Raw genomic sequence first — 23,597 nt, forward strand, 5'->3', positions numbered from 1 at the left:
GGGGCGCTGGTCCAAGGCACCGTGTCATGTGTTTATGTATTATACTTAGTAAAAGAAAACAGAATGACTATATATTTGTACGAATCCTAAACTGGAAATGTCCACAGAATTGGCTAATTTATGTTTACTTTTTGTTGTATGTAGACTTCTAATATTTTCAGTTCTCTATCATTTAAGTTTCCTGTATTTGAGTAAATAGCTAGGTTCTGTTAGATGAGTAGCATGAAGGAGAAGAGTAAAGAAAAACAAGTTGGAACTCGAAGGAGTTAGAGGCAGACTTGGGAGCAATGTGTATGTCAGTTTAAGTAATGGGAAGTCACTGTAGGTTCCAAGCCAGGCAGTAAAGGATGTAGCTGTGCCTCGGGAAGAATAGTCAGGCAGCCCTATGTGAGATGAACTTATGATATTATTGTGATTATGAACTAGTTAATGAGGGCTTGAACTAGGGAAGTGGCAGTGAGACTAGAGAATATAAGGTGATTACATGAGAACTATTAAAGGTGAAATTGACAAGACTTGGTAACTGACCGAGTATGAAGACAAGGGAGAGGAAGTAGTCCAAAATGACACTGAGATGTGGCTTTCAAGCCTGGGAACTAGACAGGGCCATACATAGAAATTAAATCCTGCAAGAATAGGAGCAGGTTTGGGGAAATAGAAATGAAATAAATTACATAGGTGTATTTCAATGAGCAAATGGAAAATCTATTTATCTATATCCAGGAGGCAGTTGGAAGTTAGAGACTCAGGTTTGAGAGAGAAGGCTGGATTCTCTTGAAGGAGAAAGGGAAACTCTGTTACTTATTCATGCTGAGTACCAGTGTCCTTCCTGAATCCAAACCCAAAGAGAACATGACTCTTGATGGAATGGCGTGCCAGGTAGCAAGGGGTATAAAGGCCCGTCTGCACCAGATATGAGGACATAATATACTTAAATACAGAAAAAGAAAAGCCCACATTGCCATGGTAGGTCTCAGTAGCTTACACAGTATGGTCTCTACAGAAAGTAGCTAAAGTTGTAATTTTAATATTACTTTACCGTGGGATATGATGATGATATCCCCACTGAGGAGTCATTGTTCTTGTGATTGATTAAAACACACTTGATCACAGGCAGATCTTGATTTGTAATAGTCTCAAATATCATTGTTGAAAAAACAACTGTAAAACAAAACAAAGACAATGATGTTGATACATGTATACCTTAAAAAGGAAATATGGATTCATCTTACAACAAAACAAAGTGTAATCAAGGAAAAGTGGCCGACAGGAAAGTATGTGGGAAATATAATTTCATAAAAGGCAAGTCTTACTATAAGTCAGGAGCAGAAATACTTAGAGCAGTGCTGTCCAATAGAACATTCTGCAGTGATGGAAATATTCGTAATCTGTGCTGTCCAGTACAGTAGTCATTAGCTACACGTGGCTATTAAGTGTTTGAAATGAGGCTGGTGCATCTGAGGAAGTGATTATTTGTATACAGGCCACTTTTTCTTCTTTATGGATGCCTGTATAATCTTTTCTTTGTGCACTAAAATTTTCAAAATTATGTGTAGTGTTGAGAGTCTATTTTCATCCACTGTGCCGGATACTCAATTCGTCTTTTCAATCTGGAAACTCATGTTTTTCTCTTTGGAGAAGTTTTCTTGAATTATTTGATTCCTTCTCTCTCCTTCACTTTGTGTTCTCCTATTTTTTGGATGTTTTTCCTAAATGACTGATGATGCTTGACAGTCTGCTCATATATAACATAAAAATGAAACATGACATGTTCATCGTAAGCTCTGTGCACATGGTTTGACCTGCTGCCCGATCTTCTCTGTATGGTTGTCTTTAGGTTTTCTCACGAGCTGGTCAGATTCCCCAGAGAAGAGTCTTGTCACTCTTGGCTGCTGCCCATGTTCTGGGAGCTGGTGCTGGCAATTTACACTCTTCTGGGTATAAGATTTCCCCAAAATTCCCGCAGTGGAAACCACGCTGCTTCTCAGCTTTCTCAACGTCCACCTTATGATTCTCCTTTCTTCATGTGCTTTATAGCTCTCAAAATTTTATTTTCTCCCCTCCATCATCTTTGTCCGTATATGTTTATGTCTTTAAAAACATTATTTTACTGTCATTTTAGTGCACTATTGGTAGACAGGAGGTAAATGGCTATGTTCAACCATTTTTGTATCTTGTAATCTGCTTAAAAATCTCAGCATTGCACCTATGGGAACCACACAGTAAGACACATTCACTGGTTTGTTTTAACTGTCTTTCTTATTTTATTCTTTATTAAAGAAGCCACACTATACCAATACAAGTGGAACTATAAGTGAAAATTCATTCTAAATCCTGACACCCTAACAAATAAACCATTTTCATTTCTCTAGAACCTTTCCCATCTGTAAACATAGTTTTCAACTAATTGTATTGACAGAGTAGAAATCACGTTATATTTTATATTCTGATTTTTTTTTGGTTGAGGAAGACCAGCCCTGAGCTGACATCTGTTGTCAATCTTCCTCTCTTTGCTTGAGGAAGATTGTTGCTGAGCTAACATCTGTGCCAATCTTCCTCTGTTTTGTATATGGGATGCTGCCACAGCACGGCTTGATGAGGGGTATGTAGGCCCACACCCCGGATCTGAACCCGAGAAGCCCAGCTGCCAAAGTAGAGTGGGTGAACTTAACCACTATGCTGCTGGGCCAGCCCCTATTCTGATTTTGAGCATAATACCTCATAAGCATTTCTTATGATACTACATATAATTGTTTTGCATTCTTTTTGTGGACATAACAAAAATGACCTAATCATTCCCTTGCTATTACACATTTTATATTTTTTCCCCTGCCATTTAAAATACTTCATACTGAGCCTTTCATTTTTAAAATATTATTTCCTTAGTATAAATTTCTGGAAGTGGAATTAGTGGATCAAAGAATATAAACATATTTAAAAGGTTTTTGATATGATTGTCATTTCGTTTTGCAGAGATGCTATACCATTTTATGTCACCACGTGTAGGGTGAGAATGTAATAATTTTACTACAACCTCATCAGCATTTAGTTATTACGTATTTTTTATTTTCCTTAACATAGCCCCCAGTCTTCTAAAGGAAACTAAATGAGCACAACTGCAAGGGCAAGGGAAGAGAAAAACAAGTAACATTAAAGAGAATTTAAGAACCTTTCCTGCCCTATTCCCTAATGGTTTTTTCTCCCTACTCTTTTTTTAAAGTTTTACTCAGTATAATTAACGTACAATAGGTTTAACATATTTAGAGTACACCATTTGATAAGTTTTGACATAAATACATATATATCTGTAAAACCAACACCACTGTCAAGATAGTGAATTTATCCATCACCCCCAAAAGTTTCCACATGCCCCTTGGCAATCCCTCCCTCCTGGCTGCCCCACTCCTGCATGCCAAGCAACCTCTGATCTCCTTGCTGTCACTATAGATTAGTTTGAAGTTTCTAGAATTCCATACAAGTGGAATCATACAGTATGAACTTTTTCTTTTTTTGTCCAGCTTCTTTCATTGTATTTTTTCTTTTTGTGAGCTTCATCCACATTACAGTATATATCAGTAGTTCACTCCTTTTAATTGCTCAGTAGCAGTCTATTATACAGATGTAACACAATATTTTAATTCATTCGTCTGTTAACAGAATTTGGATTGTTTCTACTTTGGGGCTCTTACAAATAAAGCTGCTTTGAACATTTGTATTCAGGTCTTGGTAGGGACATATGCTTTCATTTTTCTTGAGTAAATACCAAGGAGTGGACCACCTAGGTCATAAGGGAGGTGTCTGTGTAACTTTTTAAGAAAGTGCCAAATTGTTCTCCAAAGAGGTTGTATAATTTTATATTCCTATTGTCAGTGTATGGGAATTCCACCTGTGCCACATCCTCACCAACACTTGGTATGATGAGAATTTTTAATTTTAGCCATTCTAATAGGTGTATTATATCTCACTGTGGTTTTAATTTGCATTTTCCTACTAATGATGTTGAGTATCCTTTCAGATGCTATTTGACAGCCTGTATATTCGTCGGTACTGTGTCTGTTCATATCTTTTGCCCCAAACAAGTCTTTTTAAATTGAGTTGTTTCTTTTCTTTTCTTTTTTTTGCTGGGAATGAGCTGGAGATGAGCTGACATCTCTCTTTTTTTTTCTCCCCAAAGCCCAATTACATAGTTGTATATTCTAGTTGTAAGTCCTTCTAGTTCTTCCATGTGAGCCACCACCACAGCATGGCTATTGACAGACAAGTGGTGTGATTCCGTGCCCAGGAACCACACATGGTCCCCTAAAGAGGAGCACCCCAAACTTTAACCACTAGGCCATCAGGCTGGTTCTTGTTTATTTTCTTATTATTAAGTTTTGAGAGTTTTTTCCCCTGAGTTTTATTGAGATGTGGTCAACATATAATATTGTATAAAGTTAAGGTATACAACATAATGATTTGATATATGTAGATATTGAAACTTGATTACCAAAATAAGTTTAGCTAACATTCATCACCTCACAAAGTCACAAATTTTTTTCTTGTGATGAGAACTTTTAAGATCTGCTCTCTAAGCAACTTTCAAATATACAATAGAGTACTGGTAACTATAGTCACCATATTGTACATCATATCCGCAGAACTTATTTATCTTTTCACTGGAAGTTTGCACCTTTTGACTACCTTCACCCACTTCTCCCACCTGCTACCCCTACCTCTGGCAACCAGCAATGTCTTCTCTGTTTTTATGAGTTCATTTTTCTCAGATTCCACATAAAAGTGAGATCATAAAGTATTTGTCTTTCTCTATCTGACATTTCACTTAGCATAATGCCCTCAAGGTCCATCCATGTTGTCACAAATGGCAGGATTTCTTTCTTTTTTATGGCTGAAAAATATTCCGTTGTATATACACACATCACATTTTCTTTATCCATTCATCCATTAATGAACACTCAAGTTGTTTCCATGTCTTGACTACCAGAAGTAATGCTGCAATGAATACAGGGGTGTAGATATCTCTTCAAGATGGTGATTTTGTTGCCTTCAGATATATACTCAGAAGTAGAATTGCTAGATCATATGGTAGTTCTATTTTTAGTTTTTTGAGGAACCACTATACTGTTTTCCATTTCAGCTGCATCAGTTTACATTCCCACCAACAGCACACAAGAGTTCCCTTTTCTCCACATCCTTGCCAAAACTTGTTTCTTGTCTTTTTGATAATAGGTGTGAGGTAATATCTCATTGTGGTTTTGATTTTCATTTCCATAATGATTAGTGATGTTGAGCATCTTTTCATTACCTGTTGGCAATTTGTGTGTCTTCTTTGGAAAAATGCTTATTCACTTCCTCTCCATTTTTTAAACTGGATCGTTTTTTTTTCTACTGAGTTGTTTAAGTTCTTTATATATTTTGGATATTAATCCCTTATCAGATATATGATTTGCAAATGTTTTCTCCCATTTTGTAAGTTACCTTTTCACTTTGCTGATGGTTTCCTTTGCTATGGAAAAGCTTTTTAGTTTGATGTAATCCCACTTGTTTATTTTTGCTCTTGTTGCCTTTGTTTTTGATGTCAAAAACCAAAAAAGACCAATGTGAAGGAGCTTATCCCCTATCTTTTCTTCTAGGATTTTTATGGTTTCAGGTCTTACATTCAAATCTTTAACTCATTTTGAATCGATTTTTGTGTATGGTGTAAAATAGGGGTCCAGTTTCATTCTTTTGCATGTGGCTGTCCAGTTTTCCCAACACCATTTATTGAAGAGACTATCATTTCCCCATTGTATAAACTTGACCACTTTGTCATAAATTAACCATACGTGCATGGGTTTATTGCTGGGCTCTCTATTCTGTTCCACTGACCTATGTGTCTGTTTTTATGCCAATATCTTACTGTTTTGATTACTGTAGCTTTGTAATAGTGTTAAAAATCAGGAAGTGTGATATCTCCCATTTAGTTCTTCTTTCTCAATATTACTTTGGCTATTTAGGGTCTTTTGTGGTTCTGTATAAATTTTAGAATTGTTTTTTCTATTTCTGTGAAAAATGTCATTGGAATTTTGATAGAGATTGCACTGAATCTGTAGATTGCCTTGATAGTATGGATATTTTAATAATATTAATTCTTCCAGTCCATGAGCACAGAAATTCCATTTATTTGAGTCTTAGTCAATTACTTTCATGAATGTCTTATACTTTTCATTATACAGATTTTTTCACCTCTTTGGTTCTATTTATTCGCACCTATTTTATTCTTTGTGTGTGTGTGTGTGTGTGTGTGTATGAGGAACATTGGCCCTGAGCTAACATCTTTTGCCAATATTCCTCTATTTTGTATGTGGGATGCCACCACAGCATGGTTTGATGAGCAGTGTGTAGGTCCATGCCTGAGATCTGAACCTGTGAACCCCAGGCTGCCAAAGCAGAGCACACGAACTTAACGACTATGCTACTGAGCCTGCCCTGGTATTTCATTCTTTGTGATTCAATTGTAAATGGGATTGTTTTCTAAATTTCTCTGATAGTTTGTTGTTAGTGCAGAGAACTACAACTAACTTTTGTATAGTGATTTTATATCCCACAACTTTATTGAATTTGTTGATTAGTTCTAACAGTTTTTTGGTGGAGTCTTTAGGGTTTTCTATATATAATGTCATGTCACCTGCAAATAGAGTCAGTTTTACTTCTTTCTTTCTGATTTGGATGCCTTTTATTTCTTTTTCTTGCCTAATTGCTCTGGCTAGGACTTCCAGTACTATGTTGAATAAAAGTGGCAATAGTGGGCATCCTTATCTTGTTCCTAATCTTAGAAAAAAAGCTCTCAGCTTTTCGCCATTGAATATGATGTTAGCTATGGGCTTGTCACACATGGCCTTTATTATGTTGAAGTACATTCCCTCTATAATCATTTTGTTGAAAGCTTTTTATCATAAATGGATATTGAATTTTGTCAAATGCTTTTTCTGCATCTATTGAGATGATCATATGATTTTTATCCTTCATTTTGTTAATGTGGTATGTCACATTAATTGATTTGTGGATGTTGAACCATCCTTGCATCCCTGGAATAAATCCCACTTGATCATAGTGTATGATCCTTTTAATGTATTATTGAATTTAGATTGCTGATATTTTGTTGAGGATTTTTGCATCTATGTTCATCAAGGATATTGGCCCTGATAATTTTCTTTTCTTGTGGTGTCCTTGTCGAGTTTTGATATCAGGGTAATGCTGGCCTCATAAAACAAGTCTGGAAGCATTCCTTCCTCTTATATTCTTTGGAAGAGTTTGAGAAGGATTAGTATTAATTCTTCTTTAAATGTCTGGTAGAATTCAATAGAGAAGCCATCTGATCCTGGATTTTCTTTGTTGGGAGATTTTTCCTTACTGATTCAATTTCCTTACTAGTAATTCAGTTCAAGTTTTCTGTTTCTTCATGATTCAGTCTTGGTAGGTTGTATGATATTAGAAGGTTATCCATTTCTTCTAGGTTGTCCAATTTGTTGCCATATAATTCTTCAGAGAAGTCTCTTATAATCTTTTGTATTTCTGTGGTATCAGTCATAATGTCTCCTTTTGCATTTCTAATTTTATTTGAGTCCTCTCTCTTTTTATTGATAAGTCTAGTCAAAGGCTTGTCTATTTTGTTTGTCTTTTCAAAAAACCACTTCTTAGTCTCATTGATCTTTTATATTGTTTTTTTAGCCTCTATTTCATTTATTTCTACTGATCTTTGTAATTTCCTTCCTTCTGCTAACTTTGAGCTTAGGCTTTTTTTCTGGTATAGTTATGTATTTGAGCTCTTTACTTTTTCTTATTACAGATATTTATTGCTATGAACGTTCTTCTTAGAACTGCTTTTGCTGCTTCCTCTAAGTTTTAGTATGCTGTATTTCCATTTTCATTTGTCTCGAGATACCTTTTATTTCTCTTTTGATTTCCTTTTTGATCCATTGGTTGTTCAGTACCACGTTGTACCTTCACATATTTTTGAACTTTCCAGTTTTCTTCTTGTAATTGATTTCCATTTTTATACCATTGTGGACAGAAAAGATGCTTGATATGATTGCAATCGTCTTAAGTCTTATTAAGACTTGATTTGTGTCCTCATGAATAATCTATCCTGGAGAATGTTCCATGTGAGCTTGAGAAGAACGTGTATTCCACTACTGTTAGATGGAATGTTCTGTAAATGCCTCTTAAGTCCACTAGGTCTAACATGTAGTTTAAGTCCAATGTTTCCTTATTGATTTTATGTCTGGGTGATCTATCCTTTGTTGAAAGTGGGGTATTGAGGTCCCCTACTATTATTGTATTGTTGTCTATTTCTCCCTTCAAGTCTGTTAATTTTCACTTTGTATATTTAGGTGCTCCTATGTTTGGTGCATGAATATTTACAAATGTTGGATCCTCTTATTGGATGACCCCTTCATCATTATATAATGTTCTTGTCTCTTATTACAGTCTTTAACTTAAAGTCTATTTTGTCTGTTATAAGTGTAGCTACCCCTGCTTTCTTTTGGCTTCTATTTGCATGGAATATCTTTTTCCATGCCTTTACTTTCAGTCTGTGTGTGTCCTTAAAGCTGAATGAGTCTCTTGTAGGCAGAATATAGTTGGGTCTTGGTTTTTCATCCATTTAGTCACTCTATGTCTTTTGATTGGAAAATTTAGTTCATTTATATTTAAAGTAATTATTCACAGGTATAGGCTTATTATTGCCATTTTGTTCATTGTTTTCTGGCTATTTTGTAATTCCTATGATCTTTTCTTCTTCTCTTTGTCAATTTGATAATTTTCTATAATGTATGCAAAGACTCCTTTCTCTTTACCTTTTTTATTGTTTATAGGTTTTTGCTTTGTGCTTACTGAGGCTTATATAAAACATCTTATATTTATTACAATACATTTTAAGCTAAAAACAACTTAAGTTTAAATTCATACTAAAGCTCTACATTTTTCTTCTCCCACACACACATTTTATGATTTTGATGTCACAATTTACATTTTTTTATCTTGTGTATCCATTAATAAACTATTGTACTTACAGTTATTTTTACTACTTTTGTCTTCTACTCTTCACACTACATTTATAAATGATTTAACCACCACCATTACAGTGTTAAAATATTCTGAATTTAACTATATATTTACCTTTACCAGTGAGATTTATATATTCATATGTTTTCCTGTTACTAGTTAGTGTCCTTTTGTTTCAGCTTGAAGAAGTCCCTTCAGCATTTCTTATAAAGCCAGTCTAGTGGTAATGAACTCTTTCAGTGTTTGCTCATCTAGAAAACTCTTTATCTCTCTTTCAATTCTGTTCTTCATCTCCAGCATTTCTGTTTGTTGTTTTTAGAGATTCACTCTCTTTTGTGAAGAAGTCCTTCTGCTCATTGATTTTATTCCTGAGTTAACTGAACTGTCTGTGTCTTCTTGTAACTAGTTGAGTTTCTTTAAGGCAACTATTTGGAATTCTCTGTCTTTTAGACTGTAAATTTCTGTGACTTCAGGATTGGTTTCTTGAGACTGGTCATTTTCCTCCTTCTCTGGAGTATTAACAGTATTTCTTCATGGAGTTTGATGGAGTGGATGTTTGCTGGTGCATAGTGGTAGTATCTGGTCACAGATTCCCCTGCCACCATTGGTTGAGGGGGGAAGGAGCTGTGTTTTCTGACCCTACCAAGTCCGATGGAAGTTGTGCCCATCTGTTGGAAGTTGTGCTGACAGGGTCTATCTGCATTTGCCTGTTGGCCACCACTGCTTCATACACACAGATGCAGGTGCTCTGGCACAGAGCTGCTGCCCTGGCTGGCTGGCCAAGCTGGTGTGCCAGGTGGGAAGGGAGAGGTGGTTTCTTTCGTGTGTGTGATCCTGTGTGATCCTGCTCTGTATTCACTGGCAGCCCACCTGGGCAGCTGGCTTGGTGGGGGTCCCCTCCTGGTGTCTGAGTCATCTTGGCGTGGAGTGTTCCCATGGGCTGGGAAGCAACTCCGAGAGTGAAAGTATTCCCATTGAGGCCTGACTGTTCCCTTGTCTCCCCTCAGAGTCCTGTGCCAACTGCTGTGTGAGGTCCTGTGCCCTAGATAACTGCCGCTGGGGAGAGGGAGGAGATCCACTTACCTCTTTCCACTGCTTCCTGGGGATCCAGACCCCCACCTTCATATGTATGGCTGCATGGATCTCTCAAACATCCTATTGTGCTGTGTGAATTTAGTCTGTTGGTTAATAATGTCCTTTTCATCATATCTTACAGGGGAGAGACTAAGGGAAGAGCTTACTCTGCCATGATGCTGACGTCACCTCTCTCTTTCAATTCTGAAGAACAATTTGCCAGGTAGAATACTCTTGGTTAGTAGTTTTTTTCTTTCAGCACTTTAAATATATAATGTCACTCCCTTCTGACCTGCAAAGTTTCTGCTGAAAAATTTGTTGATAGCAATATAGAAATTTCCTTGTACGTAATAAGTTGTTTTTCTCTTGCTGCTTTTAATTTTTCTCTTTGTCTTTAACTCTTGACAGTTTAATTATAATGAAGCTTGGTGTAGGTCTCTTTGGATTCTTCTTATTTGGAACTCTCTGAACTTCCTGGATCTGGATCCCAGGTTAGGGAATTTTTCAGTTATTATGTCTTTTTTTTTTTTTCCTTTTTCTCCCCAAAGCCCCCCGGTATATAGTTGTATATTCTTCATTGTGGGTCCTTCTAGTTGTGGCATGTGGGACGCTGCCTCAGCGTGGTCTGATGAGCAGTGCCATGTCCGCACCCAGGATTTGAACCAACGAAACACTGGGCCGCCTGCAGCGTAGCGCGCAAACTTAACCGCTCGGCCACGGGGCCAGCCCCCAGTCATTATGTCTTTTGATAAGCTTTCTGCCCCTTTGTCTTTCTCTTCTCCTTCTGGGACACCTATAATGCAAATGTGGGTCTGCTTGATGGTGTCCCATAAGTCCCCTACGATATCTTCACTCTTTTTCATTTTTTTTTCTTTTTGTCCCTCTGATTGGATCAATTCCACTGCTTTGTCTTCAAGTTCAATGACTCTTTCTTCCACTTCACCTAGTCTTTTGCTGAACCCCTCTTTTGACTTTTTCAGTACAATTACCATCTTCTTCAACTTGGTGATTTCTCCTTAGTACTTTCTTCAGTCTTCTATCTCTTTGTTGAAATTCTCAGTTTATTCATTCATTGTTCTCCTGACCTCAGTGAGCATCTTTCTGACCATTATTTTGTTTTTTTTTCTTTTTTGGTGAGGAAGATTGGCCTGGAGCTAACACCTGTTGCCAATCTTCCTCTTTTTGCTTGAGGAAGATTGTCCCTGAGCTAACATCTGCACCCATATTCCTCTATTTTGTATGTGGGGTGCCACCATAGCATGGCTTGATGAGCAGTGTGTAGGTCTGCACTGATGATCTGAACTCATGAACTCCGGGTCACCGAAGCGCAGCACATGAACTTAACCACTATGCTACTGGGCTGGTCCCTACAGGTAAATCACTTAACTTTGATTAATTAACGTGGTTTTTCCCCTTCCTTCTTCCCAAAGTTCCCCCCCCCCCCAAGTACATCATTGTATATTCTAGTTATGAGTGCCTCTGGTTGTGCTATGTGGGATGCACCCTCAGCATGGCCTGATGATCAATGCCATGTCTGTGCCCAGGTACCAAACTGGCAAAACCCTGGGCCGCTGAAGTGGAGTGCATGAACTTAACCACTTGGCCACAGGACCAGCCCCATAATTAAGGTTTGATTTTGGAGTTTTCTCTTGTTCTTTTGTTTGGAACATATTCCTTTGTTTCTCCATTCTCCTTGACTTTCTGTGTTGGTTTCTGTGCATTAGATAAAACAGCCACCTCTCCCAGTCTTCACAGAGTGGTCTCATGTAGGAGATGAATCTTATTGTTCAGCCCAGGGTCAGGTCTTGGCTATATCTCAAACCTTTGAGATTGCCCAAGCCATTTCTTTGTTCTTATTGGCTCCCAGTAGTGAGGGTGTGCCAGGACCTGTCAGTGCCTCAGAAGGGAGGATCTCAGTCAGCATCTAGATACAGAGTGATTGGAAGCTGGACCCTCAGGGAGTAGCTTTACAGTATGCAAATAGACCTCTTTCACAGAAACATGGGAGCTAGGCACTTCTGTCTGCTCCCTCTGCACTGAGCCCTGGTGGGTAGCCAATTAAGAAGTGTTTCTTTGTTTGCTACAGTCCTACAGGATCCACAAATGAAAGTCCTGCTGGCCTCCAGAGCTAGACAATCAAGAGGTGTGTCCTCTGAGTGGCAGCCACAAAAGCCAGGGCTCCACACATGTGCACAGGCTCCTTTCAGGGAGATGGTGACAGAGGGAAAATGTGGAGATGGTGCTTGCCAGCCTCCCCAGTCTTGGGCAGGATCACAGTCAGCTCCTAGATGCATGTTAAATTAGGAGCCTGACCCCCAGGCTGCAAATATGCCTCTTTAAGGGAAAGACTGAGAGATGGGTGTTTCTGTCTGTTACCTCAGCACTGAGTGCTGGAGGTATAGCCTCAGTGAGTCCTTGCAAGCCCATTAAGAACTGTTTCTTTCCTATAATCTGGTGTGCTTTGTAGACACAAGACCCATTGGTTTTCAGAGCCAGGTGTTTGGGGGCCTGTCTCTCAGGTGGAATTCTTAATAATAGGAATGCTAGATGTTGGGTCGAACCCCTTCACTCCTCTAGGAGAAGCTGGGAGTTGTGAGTTCCCTTCCAATTGTACACTGCTGTGCCAGCGGTGGGGTTATAGCAAGATTGTGTCTCAGTCTTTCTATCTGTTTCAATGTGGCTTTTTTCTCATTTGCCTGATGTGTTGGAGTCACTCAGCTAGTCTCCAGATTTCTTGCAGAGGGCACTGTTCCATGTGTAGCTGTAGATCTGGTGTATCCATGGGAGGAGGTGAGCTCAGGAGCCTCCTATGTGGCCATCTCCAAGTTTTGAGAGTTCTTTTAAAAATATATTCTGGATATAAGTCCTTTATCAGATATGTGATTGACAATATTTTCTGCCAATCTGTGACTTGTCTTTTGAAGACTAGAAATTCTTAAACTTGAAGATGTCCAATTTACCACTTTTTCTGTTATGGATCATGATTTTGGTTTTGTACCTAAAAAATAATATTTCCATATTATCTTTTTCAATATCTATCTAAAGTTCAATATCTAAAGTTAGAAAGGTTTTCTTTCAGAAGTTTTGTAGTTTTAGATTTTACATTTATGTCTTTACATTTATATTTTAGTTTTACATTTAGGTCTATGATCCATTTTGAGTAGACTTTATGTGGTAAACTTTTTATATGACATAAGGATTAAAGTTTTTCATATGAATATATTTACATATGAATATCTACTTGTTTCAGCCTCATTTATTGAACGATTGATTTCTCCACTGAATTACCTCTATACCTTCATCAAAAATAAATTGACTGCATATTTCTGATCTATTTCTGGAATCCCTATACTTTTCCATTGATCTATTTGTATATCTGGATGCCAGTTCCACATTGTCTTGGTTATTATTGCTTTATAATAATCCTTGAAATCAAGTATTATAAGTTTTCCTCCTTTGTTCATCTTTTCAAAGTTGTTTTGCAGGGGCTGGCCCCTTGGCTGAGTGGTTAAGTTCAGCTGCTCTGCTTCGGCGGCCCAGGATTTCACTGGTTCGGATCCTGGGCGCGGACATGGTGCCACTCATCAGGCCATGCTGAGGCGGCGTCCCACATGCCACAACTAGAAGAACCCACAACTGAAAATATATATACAACTATGTACTGGGGGGCTTTGGGGAGAAAAAGGAAAAAATAAAATCTTAAAAAAAATTGTTTTGGGTATTCTAGGTCCCTTTCATTCTAGGTTTCTTTCATAAATTTTAGAATCAGCATGTCCATTTCTGCAAAAGGGTCTACAGGGATTTTGATATGAATTGTGCTGAATCACCAGATCAATTTGTGCAGAACTGACATTTAACAATATTGAATCTTACAATACATAAACATGGTATATCTCCTTTTATTTAGGTTTTTAATTTCTCTCAGCAATGTTTTGTAGTTTTCAGTGTACAGATCTCGTCTATCTTTATCCCTATTTCATTTTTTTATGCCATTTTGTATTTTTTTACTTCAATTTCTGATTGTTAGTTATAGAAACATAATTGATTTTTCTACACTGATCTTGCATACTGCAAACTTACAGAACTTACTTATTAGTTGTAGTTACTTTTTTGTACAACTTTCTACATAGATGCTAATGTTGCCTGCAAATAAAAACAGTTTGACTTCTTCCTTACTAATCTGGATGCTTTTCATTCCTTTTCCTTGCCTAGAATCATTTCTACTCCCAATTTGCTGGGAAATTTTCTCAGGAGTGGATGTTGAATTTTGTCAAATGCTTCTTCTATGTCTATTGAGATGATCATATAGGTTTGTTTCTGTGTTTTAGGAGCTTTTCTTTTTTATTCTGTGAATATGGTGAACTACATTGATTGATTTGCAAATGTTAACCAACCTTGCCTTCCTGGAGTAAAACACCAGTTGGATACGAGGTACTATCTTTCTTATGTACTGTTGAATTCAATTTGTTAAAGTATTGCTAAGAATTTTTGCATTTATATTCATGGAAATTATTCATCTGTAGGTTTGTTTTTATTTTTTGCTTTTAACATCTTTGTCTTGTTTGGGCATCACAGTAAAGCTGGCCTCATAGAATGAGTTGAGAACTGTTGTATTCTCTTAAATTTTCTGGAAGAGTTTGTGCTGAATTGGTATTATTTCCTCTTTAAATATTTGGTGGATTCCCCAGTGAAGCCAGCTGCTCTGGTGGTTTTCATTGTGGGAACATTTTTAACCACAAATTCAATAGCTTTAACAGACATAGCATTATTTAGGTTATCAATTTTTCTCAAGTGAGCTTTGGTAGTGTCTTTCAATGAATTTTTTCCATTAAATGAAAGTTGCCAAAGTATAGGCATAAAGTTGTTAATAATATTTCCATATTATCTTTTTCAATATCTATAGATTTTGTAGTGATGTTGCCTCTTTTATTCCTGATATGGGAAATTTTCATCTTCTCTCTTTTTTTCCTGATTAGTTTGGCAAGAGGTTTAGCAATTTTATTGATCTTTATTGCTCTTGGTTGCATTGATTTTTCTCCAATGTTTTTGTTTTGATTTCTATTTCATTGATTTTCACTCTGATCGTATTTGCTTCCTTTCTTTTGCTGACATGGGGTTTAATTTGTTATTTTTCCCCTCTTGCTTGTGCTTGAATTCAAGATCATTGATTTGAGATCTTTATCTAGTTTAATTTGTAGCATCTCTCTATAATTTGTAGCATTATGATTTAATGCTACTAATCACTTACTAATTAATAACTTAATACTATAAATTTCCTCTTAAGTACTGCTTTAGAGGCATCCCACAAATTCTTAGTGAATTTTCTTTCCATTCAATTCAATGCACATTCTCATTTATCTTTTGGTTTCTTCTTTGACCCATGGATTATTTAGAAATGTGTTACTTGGTTTCCAAATATTTGAGGATTTTCCAGTTATCTTTCTGTTATTAATTCCTAATATAATACCACCATAATCACAGGATATACTTTGTATGTCTTGAATCTTTTAAAATTTATTGAAGCTTGTTTTATAGTCCAGAAAATGGTCTAATTTGATAAGCGTATTGTGTGCACTTGAGAAGAATGTACATTCAGTCATTGGTGAGTGGAATATTTTATAAATGTGATTCAGGTCAGGAGGATTGATATTGTTCAAGTCTTCTATATCTTACGGAGTTTTTTCTCCTTCTTCTGTCAGTTATTGAAGGAGTATTGAACTCTCAGAATGTAATTGTGGATTTGTCCATTTCTCCTTGCAGTTCAATCAGATTTTGCTCCACGTATTTTCAAGTTCTGTTATTAGATGCATAAATGTTTAGGATTTTTATGTCCTTTTGATGAATCGAGCTATATAGCATTACCAAATGACTCTCTGCCTCTAGTTACACTCTTTGCTTTGAAATAGACTTTGTCTGAGATATTTTAGCCTCTCCAGCTTTCCTTTGATTAGTGTTTGCATGGGATACTTTTCCCCCATCTTTTTATTTTAACTTATTTGTGTCTTCACATCCAAAGTTGGTTTCATTCATGCACCATACAGTTTGGTCTTGCTTTTTTTTTTTAACCAAATCTGATAACCTCTGCCTTTTAATTGTGATATGTAGATCATTTAAATTTAATGAGATTATTGACATGACTAGGTTTAAATCTACCATGTTATTCTTTGTTTTCTATTTGTCCCATCTGTTTTTTTCTTTTTTAATTGAGGTAACATTGGTTTACAACGTTATATAAATTTTAGGTGTGTGTATTTATATTTCAATCTCTGTGTAAACTACATCATGCTCACCACCCAAAGACTAATTACCATCTCTCACCATACTCATGTGTTCTGTTACCCCTTCAGCCCTCCTCCCTCCCCACTGTCCCATCTGTTTTTTAATTCCTTTTTCCTCTTTTTCTGCCTTTTTGGGGAATAATTGAGTATTTCTTGTTATTCCACTTCATCTCTTCTCTTGGATTAATGGTTATAATGCTTTTGTCTTGTTATTTTATCAAGTGCTTTAAGGTTTACGGGACAGTCATGCACCACATAATGACATTTTGGTCAATGATGGACTGCATCTATGATGATGGTCCCATAAGATTAGTATCATCTAGCCTAGGTGTGTGTGCAAGCATATCTAGGTTTGTGTAAGTACACTCTCTGTTGTCCACACAATGATAAAATTGCTTAATGATGTATTTCTCAGCATGCGTCCCAGTCATTAAGTGATGCGTGACTGTATGCATCTTCACTGTAACACGGTCTACTTGGAAGTGCTCTCTCACTACTTTATGTATAATATAAGAACCTTACAGCAGTACATTTCCGTTTCATCTCTCTCAGGCTTTGTGCTATTATTGTCAGACATTGTACTTTTACATAAGTTATAAACCCAAGTCACTGTTATTATTTTTGCTTTAAACAGTAAAGTATCTTTTAAAGTTAAATGATAAAAAAAAGTCTTTATATTTTACTCACTTTCAGTGGTCAAATATACATGTAATTAGAATCCTTGAGGGAGAGAATGGAGGAAAAGAAGGCAGAAAAAATATTGGATGAAACAAAGGAGGAAAATTTTAGAAATCTGATATAAATGATAAACCTACAGATCCAAGAAGCCCAACAAAACCCAAGCACATGACTTGGGAAGAAGACTACAAAAGGTCCTTTATAATCAAATTGCTTAAAGCCTATCATAAAGAAAAACTCTTAAAAGCATTCAGAGAAAAAAGATACATTCATATGCAGATTTACATGTATATTTGACCACCCAAAGTTCTCCTGTAGCTCACTGATTCCCTGTTCATTTTATTTTGTCTTTTTAATCTGTTCCTTTTGGAGAGTGTCTATTGCTATGTCTTCAAGTTAACTAATCTTTTCTTCCGCAATGTCTAATCTACTACCAATCCCATCCAGTGTAACTGTAATTTTCATTTCTAGCAGTTCAATTTGTGTGACTTTTTACATCTACTATGCCCCTGCTTAACATGTACAATCTTTCCTCTGGCTGCAGGAATATATGGAACAGAGTAGTTATAAATCTATTTTAATGTTGTTGCCTACTAATGCTATACACTATATCATTTCTGGGTCCCTTTTGGATGATTGATTTTTCTCCTTATTATGGGCTGAATTTTTATTCTTTGTTTGTCTGTTAACTTGTAATTGGATGCCAGACATTGTGAATTTTACCTGGTGTCAGATATTTTTGTATTCTTTTAAATATTCTTGAACTTTTTTCCAGGATGCAGTTAAGTTCATTGTAAACACTTTGTTCCTTTCAGGCCTTGTTTTTAAGGTTGGTTAGGTGGGACCAGAGCAGTATTTAGTCTAGGGCTAATTTTTTTTCCACTAGTGGACTTCATCAAAATTAATAACTTATGTTCTTCAAAGACACTGTTTAAAAAATGAAAATACAAGCCATAGACTGGGAGAAAATATTTCCAAAACATATATCTGATAAAGGACTTATATCAAGTCCTTAATAAATAAAGAACACTTTAAACCTAATAATAAGAAAACAAACATCCTGATAAAAACATGGGCAAAAGATTTTAGGAGACACTTCACCAAACAAAATATAAAATGGCAATTAAGCATGCAAAGAGATGATCGATATCTTTACTCATTAGAAAAACGCAAATTAAAACCACAATGAGATATTGCTACACCCCTATTAGAATTGTTGAAAAACAAAAACAGCCAAGATGTGGAAGCAACCTAAGTGCCCATCAACTGATGATTGGATAAAGAAGATATGGTATATACATACAATGGAATACTACTCAGCCATGAAAAAGAATAAAACCGTCCCATTCACAACAACATGGATGGACCTTGAGGGCATTATGTTAAGTGAAATAAGCCAGATAGAGAAAGACAATCTCTGTATGACTTCACTCATATTTGGAAGTTAAACACATAAACAAAGAGAACAGATTAGTGGCTACCAGGGGAAAGGGGGGGTAGGGAGTGGGCACAAAGGATGAAGTGGTGTACCTACAACACGACTGAAAAACAATAATGTACAACTGAAATTTCGCAAAGTTGTAAACTATCATAATCTCAATAAAAATTAAAACAAAATAAAACAAAAACAAAAACAAAAAAACTGATCATACCAAGCTTATGATGCTGAGCAACTGCAACTCTCATATACTGCTTGCAGGGATGAAAAATGGTAATTTCACTCTGAAAAACCGGCAGTTTCTCATAAAGTTGAACATTCACTTAGCATACAATCCATCAATACAATACCACTCCTGGGTATTTACCCAAGAGAAATTAAAACCTATTCTCTCACCAAAATCTATATTCAAATATTATAGCTGCATGCCCAGCCTGGTGGCCAAATGGTTAAGTTCGCGCACTCTGCTTCAGTGGCCCAGGTTTTCACTGGTTCAGATCCTGGACATGGACATGGCACCGCTCATCAGGCCATACTGGGGTGGCATCTCACATAGCACAACCAGACTCACTCACAACTACAAGACACAACTATGTACTGGGGGGCTTTGGGGAGAAGAGGAAGAAAAAAAAAGAAGACTGGCAACAGATGTTAGCTCACATGCTAATCTTTGAGGAAAAAAAAAATATATATATATATATTATAGCTGCTTTATTCATAATTGCCAGACAAATGAATTCAGCTGGTTAATGGATAAACAAACTGTGACACATCCATACAATGGAATACTACTCAGCCATAGAAAGGAAAAAAGTACTGATATACATAACAACATGGATAAATCTGACATAATTATGCTATGTGAAAGAAAGAGACTCGAAAGGCTACATATTGTAGAGTTTCACTTAAATGACATTCTGGAAAAGGAAAAGTGAGAGAGACAGAAAAGAGATTACTGGTTGCCAGGGGCTGGGGTGGGCAGTGGGAGTGACTACAAAGGGGCATAAGAGAAGTTGGGGGGAATGGAAATGTTCCATATCTTGATAGTGGTAGTAGTTATGTGACTGTATGTGTTAGTTAAACACATGGAGTCATACACTAAGGGTGAAATTTATTATATGAAAAATTGTGCCTCAATAAACCTGACTTTTAAAAACATCAAAGAAAGAATTTGCCATAATCAATATTAAGGTTTTTTCTGAGAATCCCTTTCAAAACCCTAGCAGCACTTCCCAGAGTCCAGTTCCAAAACCCTTCTGAGTAAGGAGGACAACGGTGGAATTGGAAAAGGGCTCCCTAAGTGGTCTACTTTGAAGGGACAGGACTGGCGTGGGGGGTGAGGGTTGGCGGAGAAAACAATTTGGCACCAATTTAAAATAAATTTTACGTAAAAGTAAAATCTACTCCACTAAAAGTGTGATGGATTTAGACATTATAAAACAAATCAAGAAAGTCAAGTCACCTCATTTTCAAATCCTCCAAGTCAGGTCTCCTGTGAGGCAAAGAGAACTGGATAAGACTTGGAGACTTGAGTTCCAAGTCTCTCTTCTGAGAGTTATCCATTTTGATAACTTTGAATTTTAGCAAGTCATTTAACCTCTTTGGGCCCCATATTCCTCAACTGGTCAAAGAGAGCAGTAGACTGGTGCAATATAACAAACATATAGTTGGTCTCAGTCCCGTTCCTGGCACAAAGCTCCTAAAACCCTTGGAATTTCCTGAGTGATGGAGTGTCATTTGTTAATCATAAGGCATAACCTTTGAGCACACCTGAGTTTATGTTAATGAGGTGAGCTAAGGTGGGGCCCCGCAAAGAGCCTCAGGATGGGGCTGGTCACCAGAAAAACCAAGTGATTAGAGGGTAAGAACTTTGAGCCCCACCCACTGACCACTGGGAAGAGGCAGGGGCTGAGAATAAGCTCTACAAAAATTCTTCAGCAGAGATTTGATGAGCCTCTGGGTTTGTGAATACATGGCGTTGCTGGGAGAGTGGCTCCTTGAGAGGGCACAGAAGCTCCACAAACCTGCCCTAATGCATCTCTTCCATCTGGCTGCTCCTGAGTTACATCCTTTTATAATAAACGGGTGATCTAGTAAGTAAAATGTTTCCTGAGTTCTGAGAGCTGCTCCAGCAAATTAATTGAACTTGAGAGGGTCCTGGGGACTTCGAATTTACAGCCTGTGGACACAAGCTCGGCTGACAAGCTGGACTTGCAATTGGTGTCTGAAGTGGGGGAAGAGGGAGCCTGAACTCAGCCTGTGGGATCTGACGCTATCTCCAGGTAGACGGTGTCAGAATTGAGATAACTTGTAGAACACTCAGCTGGTGTTTGAGAATTGCTTGTAGTGGGGAAACCCACACCCACCCACCCACACATACACATACACATACATTGGTGGCCGGAAGTGCCAGAAGTGTTCAGTGTGAGTAGTGCTGTGAGTAGAGAGAAGGAGACACACATGAGTGTATTTTTCTTAGAACTGGGCAGCCCTAAGGTCATATCCTCTCCACTCCTTCTATGTTCTTTTTCTGTAAATTCTCATGATTCTAACTACAGTCTATTTGCTCCTAAGTTCCAAATTCATACCGCCTCTGTGTACAGCTATGTATCTGGGTGGCCCCCTTGGAACCTTAGACTCAGATTAAACTCCATTTTTTCCTTCCTAAACCTACTCCTTCCGCTATCTTCTCTCTTTCTCAGTTAGTGGCAACACATCCACCATCACCAAAGCCAGAAACCCAGAAGTCATTTTTGAGTCCTCCCTCTCGCTCACTTCCCATTATCCTGGCAGTTGCCAAGCCCTGACATTTGAACCTCTTGATAATTCCCAAATCCATCCACAGCTCTGCATCTCTATTACCACTGCGCCGATTCAAGCCCTCATCATCTCTGGCCCGGACTACTGCCAACGACATCCTAGCTGGCCTCCCCGCCATGGTCCTGTCGGCCTGACATCCATCCTCCATACAGACACCAGAGTGTCTTTCGAAAATACTACCAGAGTGTCTCACTCCTCTGCTTAAAAACCCTCAACAACCTACAGCAATGGTCCTTACCCTTTCTTGAGTTGCAGACCCCTTTGAAAATCTGATGAAAACAATTAATCTTCTCTCCAAAAAAATACCATGCCTGTGCACGTGCATGTGCACGATACACATGCACCCTGAGGGATACAATGGACCCCCTGAACTCCATCCAGAGTCTCCTGGTCTACATGATAAAGTCCAAGCCCCTTACCGCACCACTAAAACACTCCTTACACATCACACACTGTGCCTCTGGCAACCTTGAATTTCTTAAAACTCTCCATTGAACAGTCTTCAAACAACTTTCTGAGTTACAACTCTCAAAATGGTAGTTACTCTAATTGTGGAGGCCTTACAAATTGTGTTCCAGCAACCTGGAATGTAAGAGTTTTCCATCCACTCCGTGTTTCTTACCTCTGTACCTTTTTCTTTGCTGTCCTATTTGCCTGGAATGTCTGATCCTCTCTTTTCCCTGTCAACTCTTACTTATCTTTCTAGTAATGGCTCTGGCATTGCCTCTTCTTGGAAGCCTTGTCTTATTTTCTCAGTCAGGGTTAGAGGCTCAACTTCTGTGCATATTTGTAAAATTGCACTGCAATTTTCCTTTTACAAGCCTGACCCTTTCCTGCCGAGACCCCCAGTATTAGACTGTGAGCTCTTAGACGGCAGGAACCAGTACTCTGTGGCACTTAACACAAGTCCTGGACAGAGACAGTGCTCAAAAGTGTCGAGGAAGGGAGGGAGAGAGGGAGGAATGCCCTGTGACTCTAAATCCTAATGATTTCTTCAGATTTTATACAGCTCTCTTTCTGCAAATCACCTGCCCAGCAAGGAATGCAGCTGTACTTTACAGGCATTATCTGATGAAGGGGTGAGATACTGCTAATCTCCTTTTTACAAATGAGGAACTTGAGTGCAGAGAAATTCCGTGCCAGAGCAGAGAACACATGTTTCCTAACTGTATTGTTAGCCCTAATATATCTCTCTGCATCGCCCCCGAGAACGGAATCTCTAACATTAGGAAAATCGTAACTCAAATAGCAACGTATTTGAAGACTGAATTCAGTGGATAGCTTAATCAAAACACAATAGTTTAAAGAAATAGTGACAATATCCAGTTTTAGTGTAGACTACATAATTCTTTAGAGGGTTCTTGGCTACCAATTGACCTTATAATGACAGCAGTGAAAAAATATTTTTACTGTTTAACCTAAAAAATAACAATAGTTCCTCTTTTAAGATCTTATGCAATTCCTCTAGCCACAAAAGAACAGTGTGTGTGTACTTTATATATTTTTAAATTTCCTCCACATGTGTTGGTACCCATAGGACAGAATTGCATGATTCAAATTAACGACCATCAGCGAGTTCGACAAAAGCTTCTATCACTTGAGGACCACTGATGATATAGACAAAGAAGATATCAACCAAAGGTAATTAAATCACTAAGATATAAAGCTCATAGACCCCTAAAAGACAGAAAAATCTTCAGCCACATAACTACAGCTACCTAATTGAGAAGTGGCTAAAGTTTTTGGAAGTCAGGGTAAAAACCTTAAGATCACAAAGTCACCTGATGAAAACCAAGAAGCTCTACTCAGACAAAACACCTACTGTGAGATTTGCAAGAGTTTGCTACTTCAGAGTGAATGAAGGATACAGCATAGCATCAAGACCAACCTAAGCAGATTACAGAGCAGGCGAAGCTAATTTTCAGTCCCTCAATTTCCCCTCTCCAATTTCTTACTCCTATTCTCTGCAAGGTCCTTTTAAAATCAAGAAAAATGATAAAATACAATACTTTTGAGATTATTTGCTTTGTGTCAAATCAGTCTTTACCCAAAGATTAAGGCAATATCTGGCGGGTATCTAGGAAGTCAACAAGATGGTAATCTTGAACAGTGAATTTATCAATAAGAGCTCTTGTCACACTGTTCTCTGAGTTTCATTAGAGAATGACCAGATGAGAGAAATGAAAGGAACTGTGAAGAAAGCAATGAAGGTGAGCCATCCTGTGGGGTTCTCAAGCAAACAGGAATGCTCTCTGGGAGTCAACTGT

At 37.6% G+C, this 23,597-nt stretch overlaps 1 protein-coding gene across 2 annotated transcripts in view; it reads right to left on the reverse strand.

The window, feature by feature from the left end:
• FLT3 (fms related receptor tyrosine kinase 3) overlaps positions 1-23,597 on the reverse strand; it is a 119,014-nt gene that overhangs the window by 51,152 nt on the left and 44,265 nt on the right. For both annotated transcript variants that reach the window (XM_070577863.1, XM_070577862.1), the window contains exon 2: positions 1,040-1,161. In XM_070577863.1, coding sequence (XP_070433964.1) covers positions 1,040-1,147 — 108 coding nt within the window. In that variant the 5' untranslated portion in view covers positions 1,148-1,161. The remainder of the gene's footprint in view (positions 1-1,039; positions 1,162-23,597) is intronic.

Source organism: Equus przewalskii, chromosome 16 (assembly GCF_037783145.1).
Source record: "Equus przewalskii isolate Varuska chromosome 16, EquPr2, whole genome shotgun sequence".
NCBI lineage: Eukaryota > Metazoa > Chordata > Mammalia > Perissodactyla > Equidae > Equus > Equus przewalskii.